General features: G+C 65.1%; 1 protein-coding gene across 10 annotated transcripts in view; it reads right to left on the reverse strand.

The window, feature by feature from the left end:
* GSE1 (Gse1 coiled-coil protein) overlaps positions 1-12703 on the reverse strand; it is a 424827-nt gene that overhangs the window by 24682 nt on the left and 387442 nt on the right. For all 10 annotated transcript variants that reach the window (XM_081216433.1, XM_081216431.1, XM_081216434.1 and 7 more), the window contains one exon: positions 2354-2553. In XM_081216433.1, the coding sequence (XP_081072559.1) occupies positions 2354-2553 (200 nt within the window). The remainder of the gene's footprint in view (positions 1-2353; positions 2554-12703) is intronic.

A 12703-nucleotide genomic window follows, 5' to 3' on the forward strand; every position in this document is an offset into this window, starting at 1 on the left:
GGGATCCAGTGGGACCCACGCGCCTCCCGTCTGGCTGGAGCCCAGCCAAGCTTATGACAGGCACCTGGGAACGAGGTCGGGGGGGTGGGCCCAGGCAGCAGCCCCCAAACCAGGCCAGGCCCAGGAGGCTCAATCAGCCACCCCGAGGCCCCCACGCCGGCCCGCGGCCGGGCTCGCCCCGAGGAACATCTGCGGGCAGCTCTCATTTCTGAGCAGCGGCTGCAGGCGCAGCTGTAGAGATGAAAGAAGGAAGGAGTCGGGGTGTGTGGGGGGGGAATCCTTCATTCTCTGGTGATTAGAGAGGTTTCCACTAGGCAGCCGGGCAGACGTGCCCTGTTAGCTTTAAAACAGACCGTCATTGCATGTGTCCCTCCACAGCTCCCGCTACCTGGGAAATACCGGTGACCCCGGTGCGCCGGAGGGCCCCCCGTGACTCACGTGCCGTGACTTCAGGAAGCCCCCCTCCCGCCTCACTACTCCACTCTTCCCGGTCTCCCCCTCCCCGGGAGGATTCAATTCTCCGCTGAGCCTTTGTGCCGGAGCCGACGAGCTGTACATCATCCACTAATCCAGCTCCCTTCCCACCGCCCTCCCTGGTGGCACTAGTGTTTCATTAACCACCGCCTTGGTAAGTGGCTGGAGAGAGCCACCGCGGCCCTTTCTCTGGGGGTTACTCGGTGTTTCTGAGGCAGTGAGGACCCCCCACCCCGAGGAGGGCTGAGCTTGGGGGGAAGGGGCCCAAGGCCAAGGCACCTGAGTGTCCAGGAGGGGGTCGTTTAGGAGGCTCCTGGGTCTGGATGGGCGGCTGCCCATCAGGACCAAAGGGGAGGATTGGGCCGTGGGTGGCCGTCACCAGCCAGGGCCAAACCAGGGACGTGGCAACAGGATCAGAAACCATCTGGGTCCCCGGGAGTTAGGGGAGACGCAGGTGGTTAGGGCCCTGCGGTCGAGGCTGGTCGCCAGGTGGCAACGGGCCCCTCTGGAGGCAGGAGACGCTGGTGAGGACCCCTCGTCCTCCCTCAAACCAGGACTGCGGCGTCTTGGGCATCTCCAAACCCCTCTGGCCGGGATCCGCTCACCAGGCCCTGCCCTGGCTCTCCTGCCTCCAAACTGCACTCGGGGTAGAGCGACAAAGCCAGGACAGCAGCTTCTAGGCGGGCACGGGGGCCTTGGCCAGGCGGTGACCCAGCAGTGTCTATCACCTCGGATGTGGGAGTCAAGCTACGGCCACCTGGCCTATTTCCAGGAATTCAGGGGGTCCCCACTGGGCTCCCTGGTCAGGGCCTGCCTGAGGGTGGCCCCCTCTGTGGACGGAGGCTGGCTCCCTCCTCCTCCAGGGCAGAGAAAAGCCAGACCCTGAGTGATGTCCAGCTGGGGCCCTGGGGCCCATCCCCCCACCCGCCCCAGCAGGGCAGAGAGCTGCCCTCCTCCCCCACTTTCTTTGTGGTTTAATTAGTATTTCCAAGTGGTGCTACCCCTCTGGGAACTCCAGAAAAATCCAGGAGAGAAGCACAGGGACAGTGTCCTTAATTAGGAAGGGCCCCTCCAGGCTGGGAGCACCGGGGCTGCGGGCGGGTGGTGGAGGTAGGCAGGTGCAGGGGCAGCTCCCAAGGCCACCAGAGCCTTCTGCACGGCCACGTCACACCAGGGACCCACCCCCCCAGGCGCGGGAAAGGGCCTCCTGGAGCGGGTGGACTTCGAAAGTTAATACAGAAATAGGAAAACTGACCTGTGAAACTATGGGCTGGTATTTTCGCTATTTCGATTCCTTGTTTGTGCGATAGATAATAATCATAACAGCTATTGTCTATCAAGTGCTTAGGACGTGCAAACACCATTTTACACACTTTGTCCCCCAAGATTTCTATGTTGGAGTTCCAGCCCCGAGGACCTCGGAAAGTGACCGTATACGGAGACAGGATCTTTGAACAGGTAATTAAGGTAACACGAGGTCACTAGGGTGGGCCCGGATCCAATAGGACTGGTGTCCTTATAAGAAGAAGAGACTAGGACACAGACACACACAGAGGGAAGAGCACGGGAAGAGACAGGGAGAAGACAGCCGCCTACACACCGAGGAGAGAGGCCTCAGGAGAAACTGACCCTATCCACACCTGGAACTTGGGCCTCCAGCCTCTAGAATAAATCTGTCTTAAATAAGCCCCCGTCTGTGATGCTCTGTGATGCTCGTTGTGGCAGCCCAAGACCACTAACGCCCGTGAATATTCCTGAATCACACAGACCCTCCAGGTAGGTGCTGTAGTTACACCACTTTGCAGAGAAAACGACAGGTCCTGCTCCGCAGGAGGCCGCCTCCCCCCCGACCCTAAGCACCCCCCTCCCCGACACTCACCTGCCGGCTCTCGCTCCTCCACACGCCGTTGACGGTCTTGGTGGGGGCGATGGTCACCACAGGGGGCGTGCTAGGGACGCTGTGGCCCCCAGGGGGGACGATGATGGGGCCCATGGGCACGCGCTTGGGCGTGCTGGCCGGAGAGCTGTGGTTGGTGGCCGGAGAGGAGACGGGGGACGACTCGCTGCTCAGTGAAGACCCTGCGGGAGAAGGACACAGCAGCCTGAGCGGGTGCCCCCCGGCCCCCAACAGCCGGGCAGGGGCATGCGGGCTCCCGCGGACGCCCCACCCCAGCCTGGGATCCTGGCGGTAACTCCCCACCCCCGCCCACGGACAGGGCCTCCCGTGCCCAGTGCTGCTCACCCCAAGCCTCCCGCCGAGTTGGGGAGAGAGCCGGGGGCGCAGGCAGGGCCACCACCCCAGACATGGATGGAGACGGAGCCTCGGGAGAGCAAGTGTGGCTCGACGAGTTACACCCACGGCAGCTGGGGGCCGTGCGCGACACCCCGGTCACCGGGGCTGATGTGGGCCGCTGGGGCGCAGGGTGAGGGAGGGGTCTGCTGAACCTGCCCCACAAGAGGGAGTAGCTGCACGTGAGGCTATGAGCGAGGGGGTGGGCACGAGACGCCCCGAGGCGCACAGAAAGGCCCCAAGTTCTCCCCGCGAGCCCCCTGTGTGCTTGAGGGTGGGCGTCCTAGCTGCCGGACGGGCCTGGCAGGGTGGGGAACAGGTGAGGGCGTGGCTGAGGAAGGCCTGTATTTTCAAAATATGGAATGCGTTCATTTCAAGTTTTAAGAACTGAGTTATGACCCGGCGCTGAAAGCACACAGGTTGGTGGTTTTTAGCACATTCACAGCGTTGTGGAAACATCACCATTATCTGATTTCCATCACCTCCAAAACAAGCCCCACCCTCAGCATCACCCCCATGTGCTGCCCCCCGAGGTGGGTGGTGTGGAGGGCGGCAGGCCTGCGGGGGGTCAGGAGGTTGGGGTTGGTTTAGCTCCTGGCAGGGGTACAGGGTCATGGTGGTGTGTGGGGTGGGAGGAGAGGGCGGGGCCTGGGGGGCTGGGAGGAAGTCACCCATTTGCAGCCAGGTTGGCCCGCAGCTGCTCCTCCCGCGAGGGGCGGGGCCGCCTGTGAGCGAGGGGTGAAGGCGCGTCCCCCCTCCCCCACCCCCAGCAGCACCAGGCTCGCCCCAACATCACCGCCCGGTGGGATATCCCGGCAGGCGGGCAGCAGAGTGGCCCCTGAGGGCTGGAGCTGCCGGCAGGGCCTGGTCCTGGGGTCCCCGAGAGTCATGCCCAGGCCCAACGAGGTTCGATCGTGTGCACATCCACAGCCCGCACTGCTCTGGGCTGCAGTCTGGGGTCAGAGGAGACCCCTCACATGCCCCACCCCCAGAGGCCCCATGGCCCACAGGCCCCCGACACAGACCCCACCGCACCTGAGAGCCACGGAGAGCACCCAGGGCCCTGAATCTAGGGCAGGCCAGACAGGGGACCCCCAGATTTTACTACACAGCAGAGCTTCATCTCGTGCCAGGCACCGCGCTCGCCCACGGTCACGGGGGTTGCGTGAGCTCGGGCGGCCAGAGGAGGTGGACCTGGCCGAGGAGCCTGCTGCTGACAGTCCCAAGCAGCTGCCTGGAGACGCGCCATCTAGCAAAGCTCCCCTCTGACGGGCTCAACTGGGTAGACATCTGTCTGCGGGAGCCCCACTTGGGGCACCTGGGGCCCCGGGGCGGGGGAGGAAGCTGGGGCCAGCACAGACCCCCTCCGCAAGCAGCACCCGTCCTCCCTGGATTTTGTTCAGAACCTGCCTGGGTGCCAGGGATCAAGACCCTCGTCTTTTCTCCAAACCATCTCAGGCGGGCTCGCTCCTGCTACCTGATCGAACCTTTGCTTGAGGGGGGGCAGGGCAGCCTACAGCTCAGGGTGCTGGGAGATAGTCACCCTCCCTCTGCCCCGGAGGCCCCGACCATCGAGGCGCGGACTCAGCAGTGACCAGGGGGCAGAGTGGTCGGATGCCGAGGCCCCGCGGACGCTGGGACAGAGCTTCGCCCTGAGAAGCGTGCTCCCGGTCCAGGCTGCATCACTGTGCTTCCCTAGGTCTGTGCACAGCTTGAACAACTGTACGGGGCAGTCCCACGGCGGGGCAGCCCCACGGGGAGACACCCGGGCCAGCCAGACCTGCCCCCAGCCGAGCCGCTTGGCAACCCCGAGGACAACGCTGAGGCCAGGTGCCCCCTTCACCTGCAGCCCTCACCCGTCAGTGCCCGGCCAGTGGGCAGTGAGGAGTCACCTGAAGTCTGCTGCCCCTGACGTGTGACCCCCGATTCCCCAAACAGACCCGCCAACCACGGCCCACACAATTCTGCAACCCCAAGTCGGCTGGGCCAACCACCGAGACCCAGCACCGGGTCAGGATCCCAGCCGTGGGGCAAGTTCCAGCCTCGGTCAGCTGTCATTACCGCCCGCCTGGGGAAAGCCGACAGGCGACAACGTCGGCGGCCTTCCTTTCGCAGTGGGACAGCCGCCAAAGTTTTGAAACGAGCTGTGTCTGCCAGGTTGGCGGGGCCCACCCGGGAAGCCAGCTTCCAGGGAGAAGCAGGAGGCAGGCGGCAGGCTGACCTGGCCAGCTCTGGGGCGCGGAGCCGGCCTCTGCGACCGGCCGACGGAGGGAACCCCTGTACCCTGAGCGCTCACCAGGTTTGTGCAACTTGGGGAAACTGGGAGCATCTATCTCCCCACCACCGCCCACACCCTGGCCCGGCAACCCCGCTCCTGGGGCCCCAGCAAAGCAGGCTGCCATGCACCAAAGACGCAGGCTGGCAGCCCCTACGGGAAACTCCCGCCACGTCCACCAGCAGCCAGAAGGACAAAGCGGGGAGGGGGTGGAAAGCCACCAGAGCTCTCGGCCACCAAGCAGGAGGACCTACCGAGCACCCGGCCTGCACCCCAGGCCGCCCTGTGCAAACTCCGCCTGGGGTTAGAGGGAGCCGAAAAAGAAAGGAAACAAACACACCGAGGACCCCCCCAGTCAAGGGAGAGGCTGCACTGCCTGCAGAAAACGGTGGGGTCAAGGCCAGGTGGGCACTGCTCCTCGAGGGGCCGGGCGGACGGGGGGAAGCTGGAGCAGACACTTCAGAGCCCCAGCCTGTGCCAGCCCCTGGGGCCTCACAGCCAGGAGGGCCCAGGGGCCATGCCACCTGAGCACAGAGACTCAGGGCCACCTGGCTCCCGTCCCATCCCACCTCTCAGATCACCCCCCTCCGGCCTCCGAGCCCCCACCCCACGCCATTAGCAGGTCTCCATGGATCGGCATCGTTTGTAAGCGCTGGGCAGTGAGGGAGGGAGGAGGAGGGGAGGGCGAGAGACGGAGCCTGGGGGCCAGGTGCCCCTGCCCACCCGGAGGCCACGGGCAATTAGCAGCCTCGTCCCTCAGGGGCGGGCCGGACGCCTCGCTTGGCAGCCAGATCGATGCCTGACCACGCAACCGCCAATTAGCGCGATCGCCCCCGACCCCGTTCTCAGGGCGGCGCGAGCTGTAATGAACCGGCGGTTCACAGCAGGCGGCAGCGAGCCGGGGGCGGAGGGGGTGGCAGCGCACAGCGGTCCGCGTCACCTCTGTCATCTGACCTCGCGGATTAGCGCCCGAGGCCCCCTGAGCCCATGTAATTAACAGCTGAGACACCCAAGTCGCTGTGAGGGGAGACGGAGTGAAGCCTGGAAACACAAGTGCAGCATGTCAGCTCCCTAGACACCACCCGAACGACCTTAAGCACCCACTGGGTGCCCTAAACAAGGGCTCCTGTGTCGGGACCACCCCTGCCCGGCGCACTGCAGAGTGTGATCTCAGCCCCGCCGCACAGCCCTCGCTCTCCCTGGGCACAAGCCTGCACTGAGTCAGGCCGCCTCACCCGGGGAGGGACGGGGAGCCGATGAGGGACAGCGGTCACCTGATGTGCTCCCTAAAGGAGGACCCCTGGGACGCCTTCCCGAGACGCCCCCTCCCGTGGCCGGAGCCGCAGCACCACAGGGCCAGCCCGGGTGCCGGCTGGAGGCGGCTGCGACAGATTCTGGAGCCAGCGCCAAGCAGCAGGGTCCCCCGCCCGGCTGAGCCTTGCCCAGGCTTCCACTCGGTGCAGGCAGGGACCCGCCAGCCACGAGCACGTGCGGATCCCCACCATGAGCACATAGAGGCGGGGAATGAGGTGGGGGACCCTCTGGCCTCCCCGCAGGCCGGGCGCAGCGGGGACTGCCGGGCACACGGCACACGCAGGGCTGCCCTCAGCTCCACCCACCTGTGGGCTCGGGGAGAACCCCGAGAAAGAGCCGCAGGGCTGCCCTCTGCCCGCTTCCCCTCCCGGCCTGCCTGCCAGCTCCCCCATGGCGCGGGAACAGTCGGAGGCCCGTCCACCCAATGCCCTCTCCCAGGAGCCCTCACCCCACCTCATGCCACCAGTGGGCGGGGCACACCTGCCCCCAACGTAGCGTCGTCACAGGACCGTCACTAAACCCCAGCTAGCAAAGGCAAGGTGTGGGCTTTCTTACAAGATGCACTTCCAGGGCCCGACGATGTGGTGATGAGCAGGATCGGGGCTGGGAGGATGGCGGGCTTCTGCTGTGTTGAGGGGCATGAGGGGCCGGGAGGGGGCGCCTCAAGGGAGAGGAGAGGAACTGGGGGCGAGAAGGCGGAGGGGGCTTCAGCGAGGGGACAGGGAAGGTCGCTGTTGCAGCGACACGGCCTGGGGAGGCCTCTTGTCCCAATGTCTCAGGGCTGGGCATCCCCCATCAGGGCAGGCGCAAGCCCCCCTCGCTGGGTCCCGCTCTCCTCTGAATCCCCGGCCCAGAGCACAGAGGAGGAAGGCAAGGCACCCAGGACGCCCCTGCACGCTTACACCTGTGCCACGAGACAGACGGGGCTGCAGACACGCCGGGAAACCCAGCCCCGCCGAGCCCCGCGGCCACACGACTGACACACGCGTGTCCGCTCACTTGTTCTGCTGTGTGAGGTGTCAGAACAGGGGCGCCGCCCGTCCCTCCTGCCTCAGGCCGGCTCAGTGAGGCACCGCTGGCAGGCAGGGTCCCACCTCCAACCCCGACAGAGGGAGGGATGCTCCCGCCTCCTCCAGGGGCTCCAGGGAAACCAGACCCGCCTGCAAAGCCAGCGACAAGATGAGGCCGGCAGCCAGCACACACGCCTGGAGAAAAGCGCGCTCCCTCCCACCTGGGCTCGGGGTCCTGGGCCCCACCGCCCTTGCCAGCCTGCTTGTGTCTGGTCCAAACAAAGCCGAGGTCCGCCAGTCACTTCTCTTGCAGGCGGCGAAAACGGTGCTCGTGCCCTCGGAGACCAGCTCCCTGAGGCCGGTCGGTGCCCCCGACACCCCGCTGGGAGGGACGGACACGTGGGATTTGAACAGGCCACGTGGCTTTGGAGCCCACCAGGCTCCTTCCGCCCCGCCCAGCCCAGCCCCACTGGCAAAGGGGCCAAAGACAGACGCCAAGCGCACTGTTACGGGACGCCTCATTCAAGGGGGCCCCGGCCTGTCACTGCCGAAGGGTCCCACGGGTACAACCGGGACCAACGTGGGGGTCGGGCCCAAACCTGCAGCCCGAGGCTCCTTCCAGAACGTGCTGTGTGGGCCTGGTCACGGCCTGGGACTCCCTTTCTCCAAAGAGCCAAGACGAGGGTCGAGGTGACAGGGAGCGGCTGCCCCGGGTGTGCACGCACCCACGCTGTCAGGATGGCTGGGAGCAGCCGTGGCTGACTCCTCCGGCCCAGACAGGACGGGCTCTCTCCCCAGATGGGGTCAATCTGGGCCTCGAGACACATGCGCAGCACTCAGCCCCGCCCTCAGCCATGGAAGCACTGGCCTTCCTTTCCCGGCCCCTCAAGCCCTGGCTGCACTGCAGGGGTGGGGGAAGGTGGGGATAGCCGGGGACGGCGCCGCACCTGGAGCTAGCGTGTTCTTCCTACATCGGCAAAATCTACGGAGGAGAGACGTTACCCTCAGCCCCTTTTGTTTTTTAACTTTCTTATTTTTGGCTGTGCCGTGAGGCACGCGGGATCTTAGTTCCCAGACCAGAGATCGGACCCACGTCCCCTGCACTGGAAGCACCGAGCCCTAACCACTGGACCACCAGGGAAGTCCCTAGACGTTACCCTCATCCTGAGGACACACGGCAGCTCAGAGAGATAGAGCACCGTGCCCAGGCCACACAGCAAGGGCGTGAACCAGAATCTGCCGGCGTCCATGTCCACCCTGCTGGGCGCCCGCATCGGAGTGGGTTACAGGGCCAGGCAGATATGGCCCCTCCCCCTCCCCGGACAGGCAGTCCCTTCCAGTCCCCAAGGGAAAGACACCCGGCCCCCCGCTGGCCGACGGGGACGGAGCAGGGCCGTGTGGCTGCAAAGAAGCCTCGGGAAGATCAAACCCCACCGAGGGCCCATGTCTCCTCCTCGCATCCTCTCTCTGGGGGCAGAGCGAATGACGGGCACGTGGATTCCTTGCTCCGAACTGGATTTTTAAGCTGCAGCCTGGAGACCCGACGTGAGAAAAGACATCAGCCGGGGAAGCAGAGGGGAGAGCTGGGCCACGGCTCGGGGTAAGACGCTTCCGCAGCGTGGGGGGCAGCGGGGGCAGAGGAGAGGGTCACGGGGCAGCCGGAGGCGCCCATGGCTGCAGCCAGCACCCAGGCGGCCCACGGCTGACCAGCACGGGCCCGGCAGTGGGAGGGGCCTGCGGGGCCGGGGCGGGGTTGAGGGGGCTGCGGCCTCGGCTGTCTTGGCTCTGCCTGTCGGGCCCACCTCTCCCACCACCTCCCTGTGCAGGAGGAGGCACCGCGCCTGCTCCACCTGGGACCTCTGCCCTCGGGGACAGGGCCCTCTGGGGTCAGCCATGGGGTCCTGGGTCACCGCAGCCCCCAGATGCCAAGATGCGGGCACCTCCGGGGCTGTGGGGCCTGTCGCCCTGGGTCACCCCGAAGAGACGGGGGCCTCGCCCTCATGGAGGGACAGCTGTGGCAGAGGCGGTGGCTCCCTTCTCTGGGAAGGTGGACACAGATGCCAGGGCGGGGCAGGACGCCGTGGAGTTTCCAGAGTCCCCTCTGCTGCCTATGGCTCAGGACACCAGCGAGCCCGAAGCTCTCGGCTTTGCCCACCAGCAAGACGGACAGAGAACAGAGGCCAGGGCTGTGCTGGGAACGCAGCGGGAGACTGCCCTGTTTGCAGCAGGTGCTCAGTAAACGGTCACTGCCGCGATTCAGGAGGGGAGAGCCCTTGCTGGGTCCACCTCCTCACACATGGTGACAGGTGTGCAGTGCCAACCAGCCACGAGAAGTGTGCCATGCGTGGACAGCCCTACAAACACCAGTCTGAGAGCGGGAGCCAGCCGCGGGGCTGCGTGCATCCACAGGTGACAGACGTCCAGACAGCAGATTCTGGCTGCCAGGGCCGGGGGAGGGCGTGGGGACAGGGTTTCTTTTAGGGGTGACAAAACATGCTGGAATTAAGAGTGATGTTCGCAGAACTCCGAATGCACGAAAACCCACTAAACTGTGTCCTTTAAACGATGAATTTTCCGGGACGTGAATTATACCTTAAAAAGCTGACAAGCAAAAAAATCAAACCCCCCACCCCCCACCATCACCAAGCCCAGCAAACGTCCCCCTTGGGCTCTCTGGTCCCCGGTGGAGAGGCAGGCAGGGGAACTGGGGGCTGCTGGCTCTCCCCGCCGTGCCCCTACAGCCCCCAGGCTTCCAGAAGCTGACAGCCCACATCTCCACTCTGTCCCCCGCTCTGTGGGGAACACAGAACACCCCCCCCGAGTGCTCCCTGCACCACTGTGGTGGGTGCTGGGGGGTGGGAAGGGGGCGCCCCTCCCCAGCCAGGACCATGCACTCAGTCTTGCCGTCCTAAGTCCGGCTCTCCACATCCACTTGGAAAGGCTGAAGGAGCAGCAGTGAGGGGCACAGGGCGTGTCCTCACCAGCTGTGTGACCTCACGCTCATAACTTGACTTCTCTGAGCCTCATCTTCCCCACCTGTACAATGGGCCGACGACTCTGGGCTGCCAGCCAATTCTACAGACGGAAGAGAGCCCATCAGAGCTGGGGCAACTCCGTGAGAAAAACAGGGACCAGGCATGGGATGTGGCCCAGAGGATGCTCCAGAGAGTAACTGAGCTCATTTCTTCAAACCAAAGCCCCACTGGGGTGCACCAGACGGTGCACTGCCAACGAAGCTCATCACTGCTGCTTTAAACTCCAGACTTTGCCTGGGGGCCCCAGAGCCAGAAATGAGGTCACAAGTCCCCAGGACACACACACAGTAACTCGAGCATCAGGGCAGCCCAGGGTCCAAATACTGAGCCCCCTACCCCCCCAAACCTCAGCTTTCTCATCAGAACGATGGGAATAACCTCGGGTCAACCAGCGGCAGACGGCACGCGCTCCAAGGACGGCACAGGCTCAGGTCGGCGTGGCTCGCCCGTCTCCTCTCTCTCTCCTGATCCTCTGTCACAAAGCTCCAGGGCATCACGCACAACCCGCAGATCGCAGCCTGCGGGGGGCAGGGTCCGCTCCACGACGGCACACGCTGCTCCCGGCCAGCGAGGCCCGGCCGTCTCCGGCACGCGGGCTGTCCACCGGCCCATCATTCGAGCCGGACGCTGGGGCCAGCCTGGGGCAGCAGGGAGGAGACGAAGGCCATCAAGGCAGGCTCTCCACCGCCCACTCGGCAAGGAGGGAAACGTGCCCTTTCGCTGCCACGTCCTCTACAGACGGGGGGGGGTGTCACTGCAGGATGAGCCCAGCTGCCCGGGAGTGGACACAGCTGTTGGCTGAAGCCCTGACACTCGGGGGTGACTCAGCCAGATGGTCCCGGTGTCTCCCACGTGCTGACAGTTGTCTTTGAAAGCTGCGCCAGCCCTGTTTCTCCGCCTCCTGGTATGCCGGGAAGGAAGACACCAAAGCAGGGAGCAAGCTCTGCCCTGGGGGCTTCGCGTCGACTCTGAAGAGACCCCCACGCTCCTCCCGGGGTGCTCGCAGCCAGCCCAGGACGTCTGTCCTGGGGGCCTCGCCGGCACGGAGCTCACCGTATCTCTGCTCTCCAGCCGCGTGGCATGCGGTGGCCCCGAACAGCGGGGCCTCCCGACAGCAGCGGGGCCTCCCGCGGCCGGACTGGCCAAGGAGTCCCGTGGTGGGCGTGGAGGGCGAGGAGGGGCATGCGTGCAGGCACTGGGAAGGTCTGTCTGGGTGGACAGAACAGCCCAGGGCAGGCGGACACCAGCGGTGAGGGCGACCCCTAGCAATGCAGAAACCGGGCCCCGAAGGCCTCCGCTCCTGGGCCACATCCACGCTGCCGTCAATTCTTGTCTACTCCCCTCACATTCCTCCTCCGTCCAACAACCGTGTGATCCGCAAGGGTGTGGAGATAAGTCAGACTCAGAAATCAGCAGACCCCCAGCCACCCCGGTCAGGGCAAATGTCCGCTCTGCTGAGCTAGAGACACCAGAGTCTATAAAGACAGACAGAGTTCCCACACACGTGTTCTTTGGGTGCCCCAGAGGGCCTGGAAGCCAGGACGCCAAACCCTGCACATTTGGGGCAAGGCAGATGGCCGGCAGAGGCACCCAGGGTCTCTGCTTCCTCTGCCCGGGAGGCCGACCCCCTGCCTCCAAGCAGTGAGTCCAGAGGGTGCCTGAGAGGGCTGCACCAGAACCCGCAAGGGCCCAGGTCTCCCAGAAGCTCTGGCTGCAAACTGCCCGCCAGCCCCACTCATCCAGCCAGCAGCCCTTGGGCTAACACAGGCTGATGGTCAGCCCTAGAAATGCCCGAAGCCAGAGCTGTAGTGAGCCTCGTCGTACAAACAGGAAGGCTGAAGCTCAGAGAGGGTCAGCGTTTGCCCAAAGTCACAGAGCACGTCACTGCCCAAGTGACACCAGGAGCCGGGGCTCCAGACCTCTGGGGGACACCTGTCCATGCTACCACAAGACCCCTGCCTTGGAGGGATTAAGTTGTGCCCCCACTTCGGAGCACTTGGGATAAAGAGGGTTTCCAGAGACCGTGCTCCCCTGCCACGTCTGGAGGGGCTATCAAGGCCTGGAGCTCCCGGTCTCCTGGGAAACATGCCACCTGGGAAGAGGCCCCCGCGGCAGGCTGGGGGCTCCTGAGGGATGTATCGGGGTGCAGCACACCCACCCTCTGAAGCCACAGCTGCCGGACGCCCCCTCGGTGGTCCTACAGCCAAAGAAGGACAGAGCAGCACAGAGCACAGGAAGCAGAAGCCAAGCAGAGCTGCTGGGGCCGCTGGGCTCCCCGGACGGGCGGGGGTCAGACAGCGTGGTC

Source organism: Mesoplodon bidens (genome assembly GCF_964165515.1).
Source record: "Mesoplodon bidens genome assembly, chromosome: 18".
Classification (NCBI taxonomy): Eukaryota; Metazoa; Chordata; class Mammalia; order Artiodactyla; family Ziphiidae; genus Mesoplodon; species Mesoplodon bidens.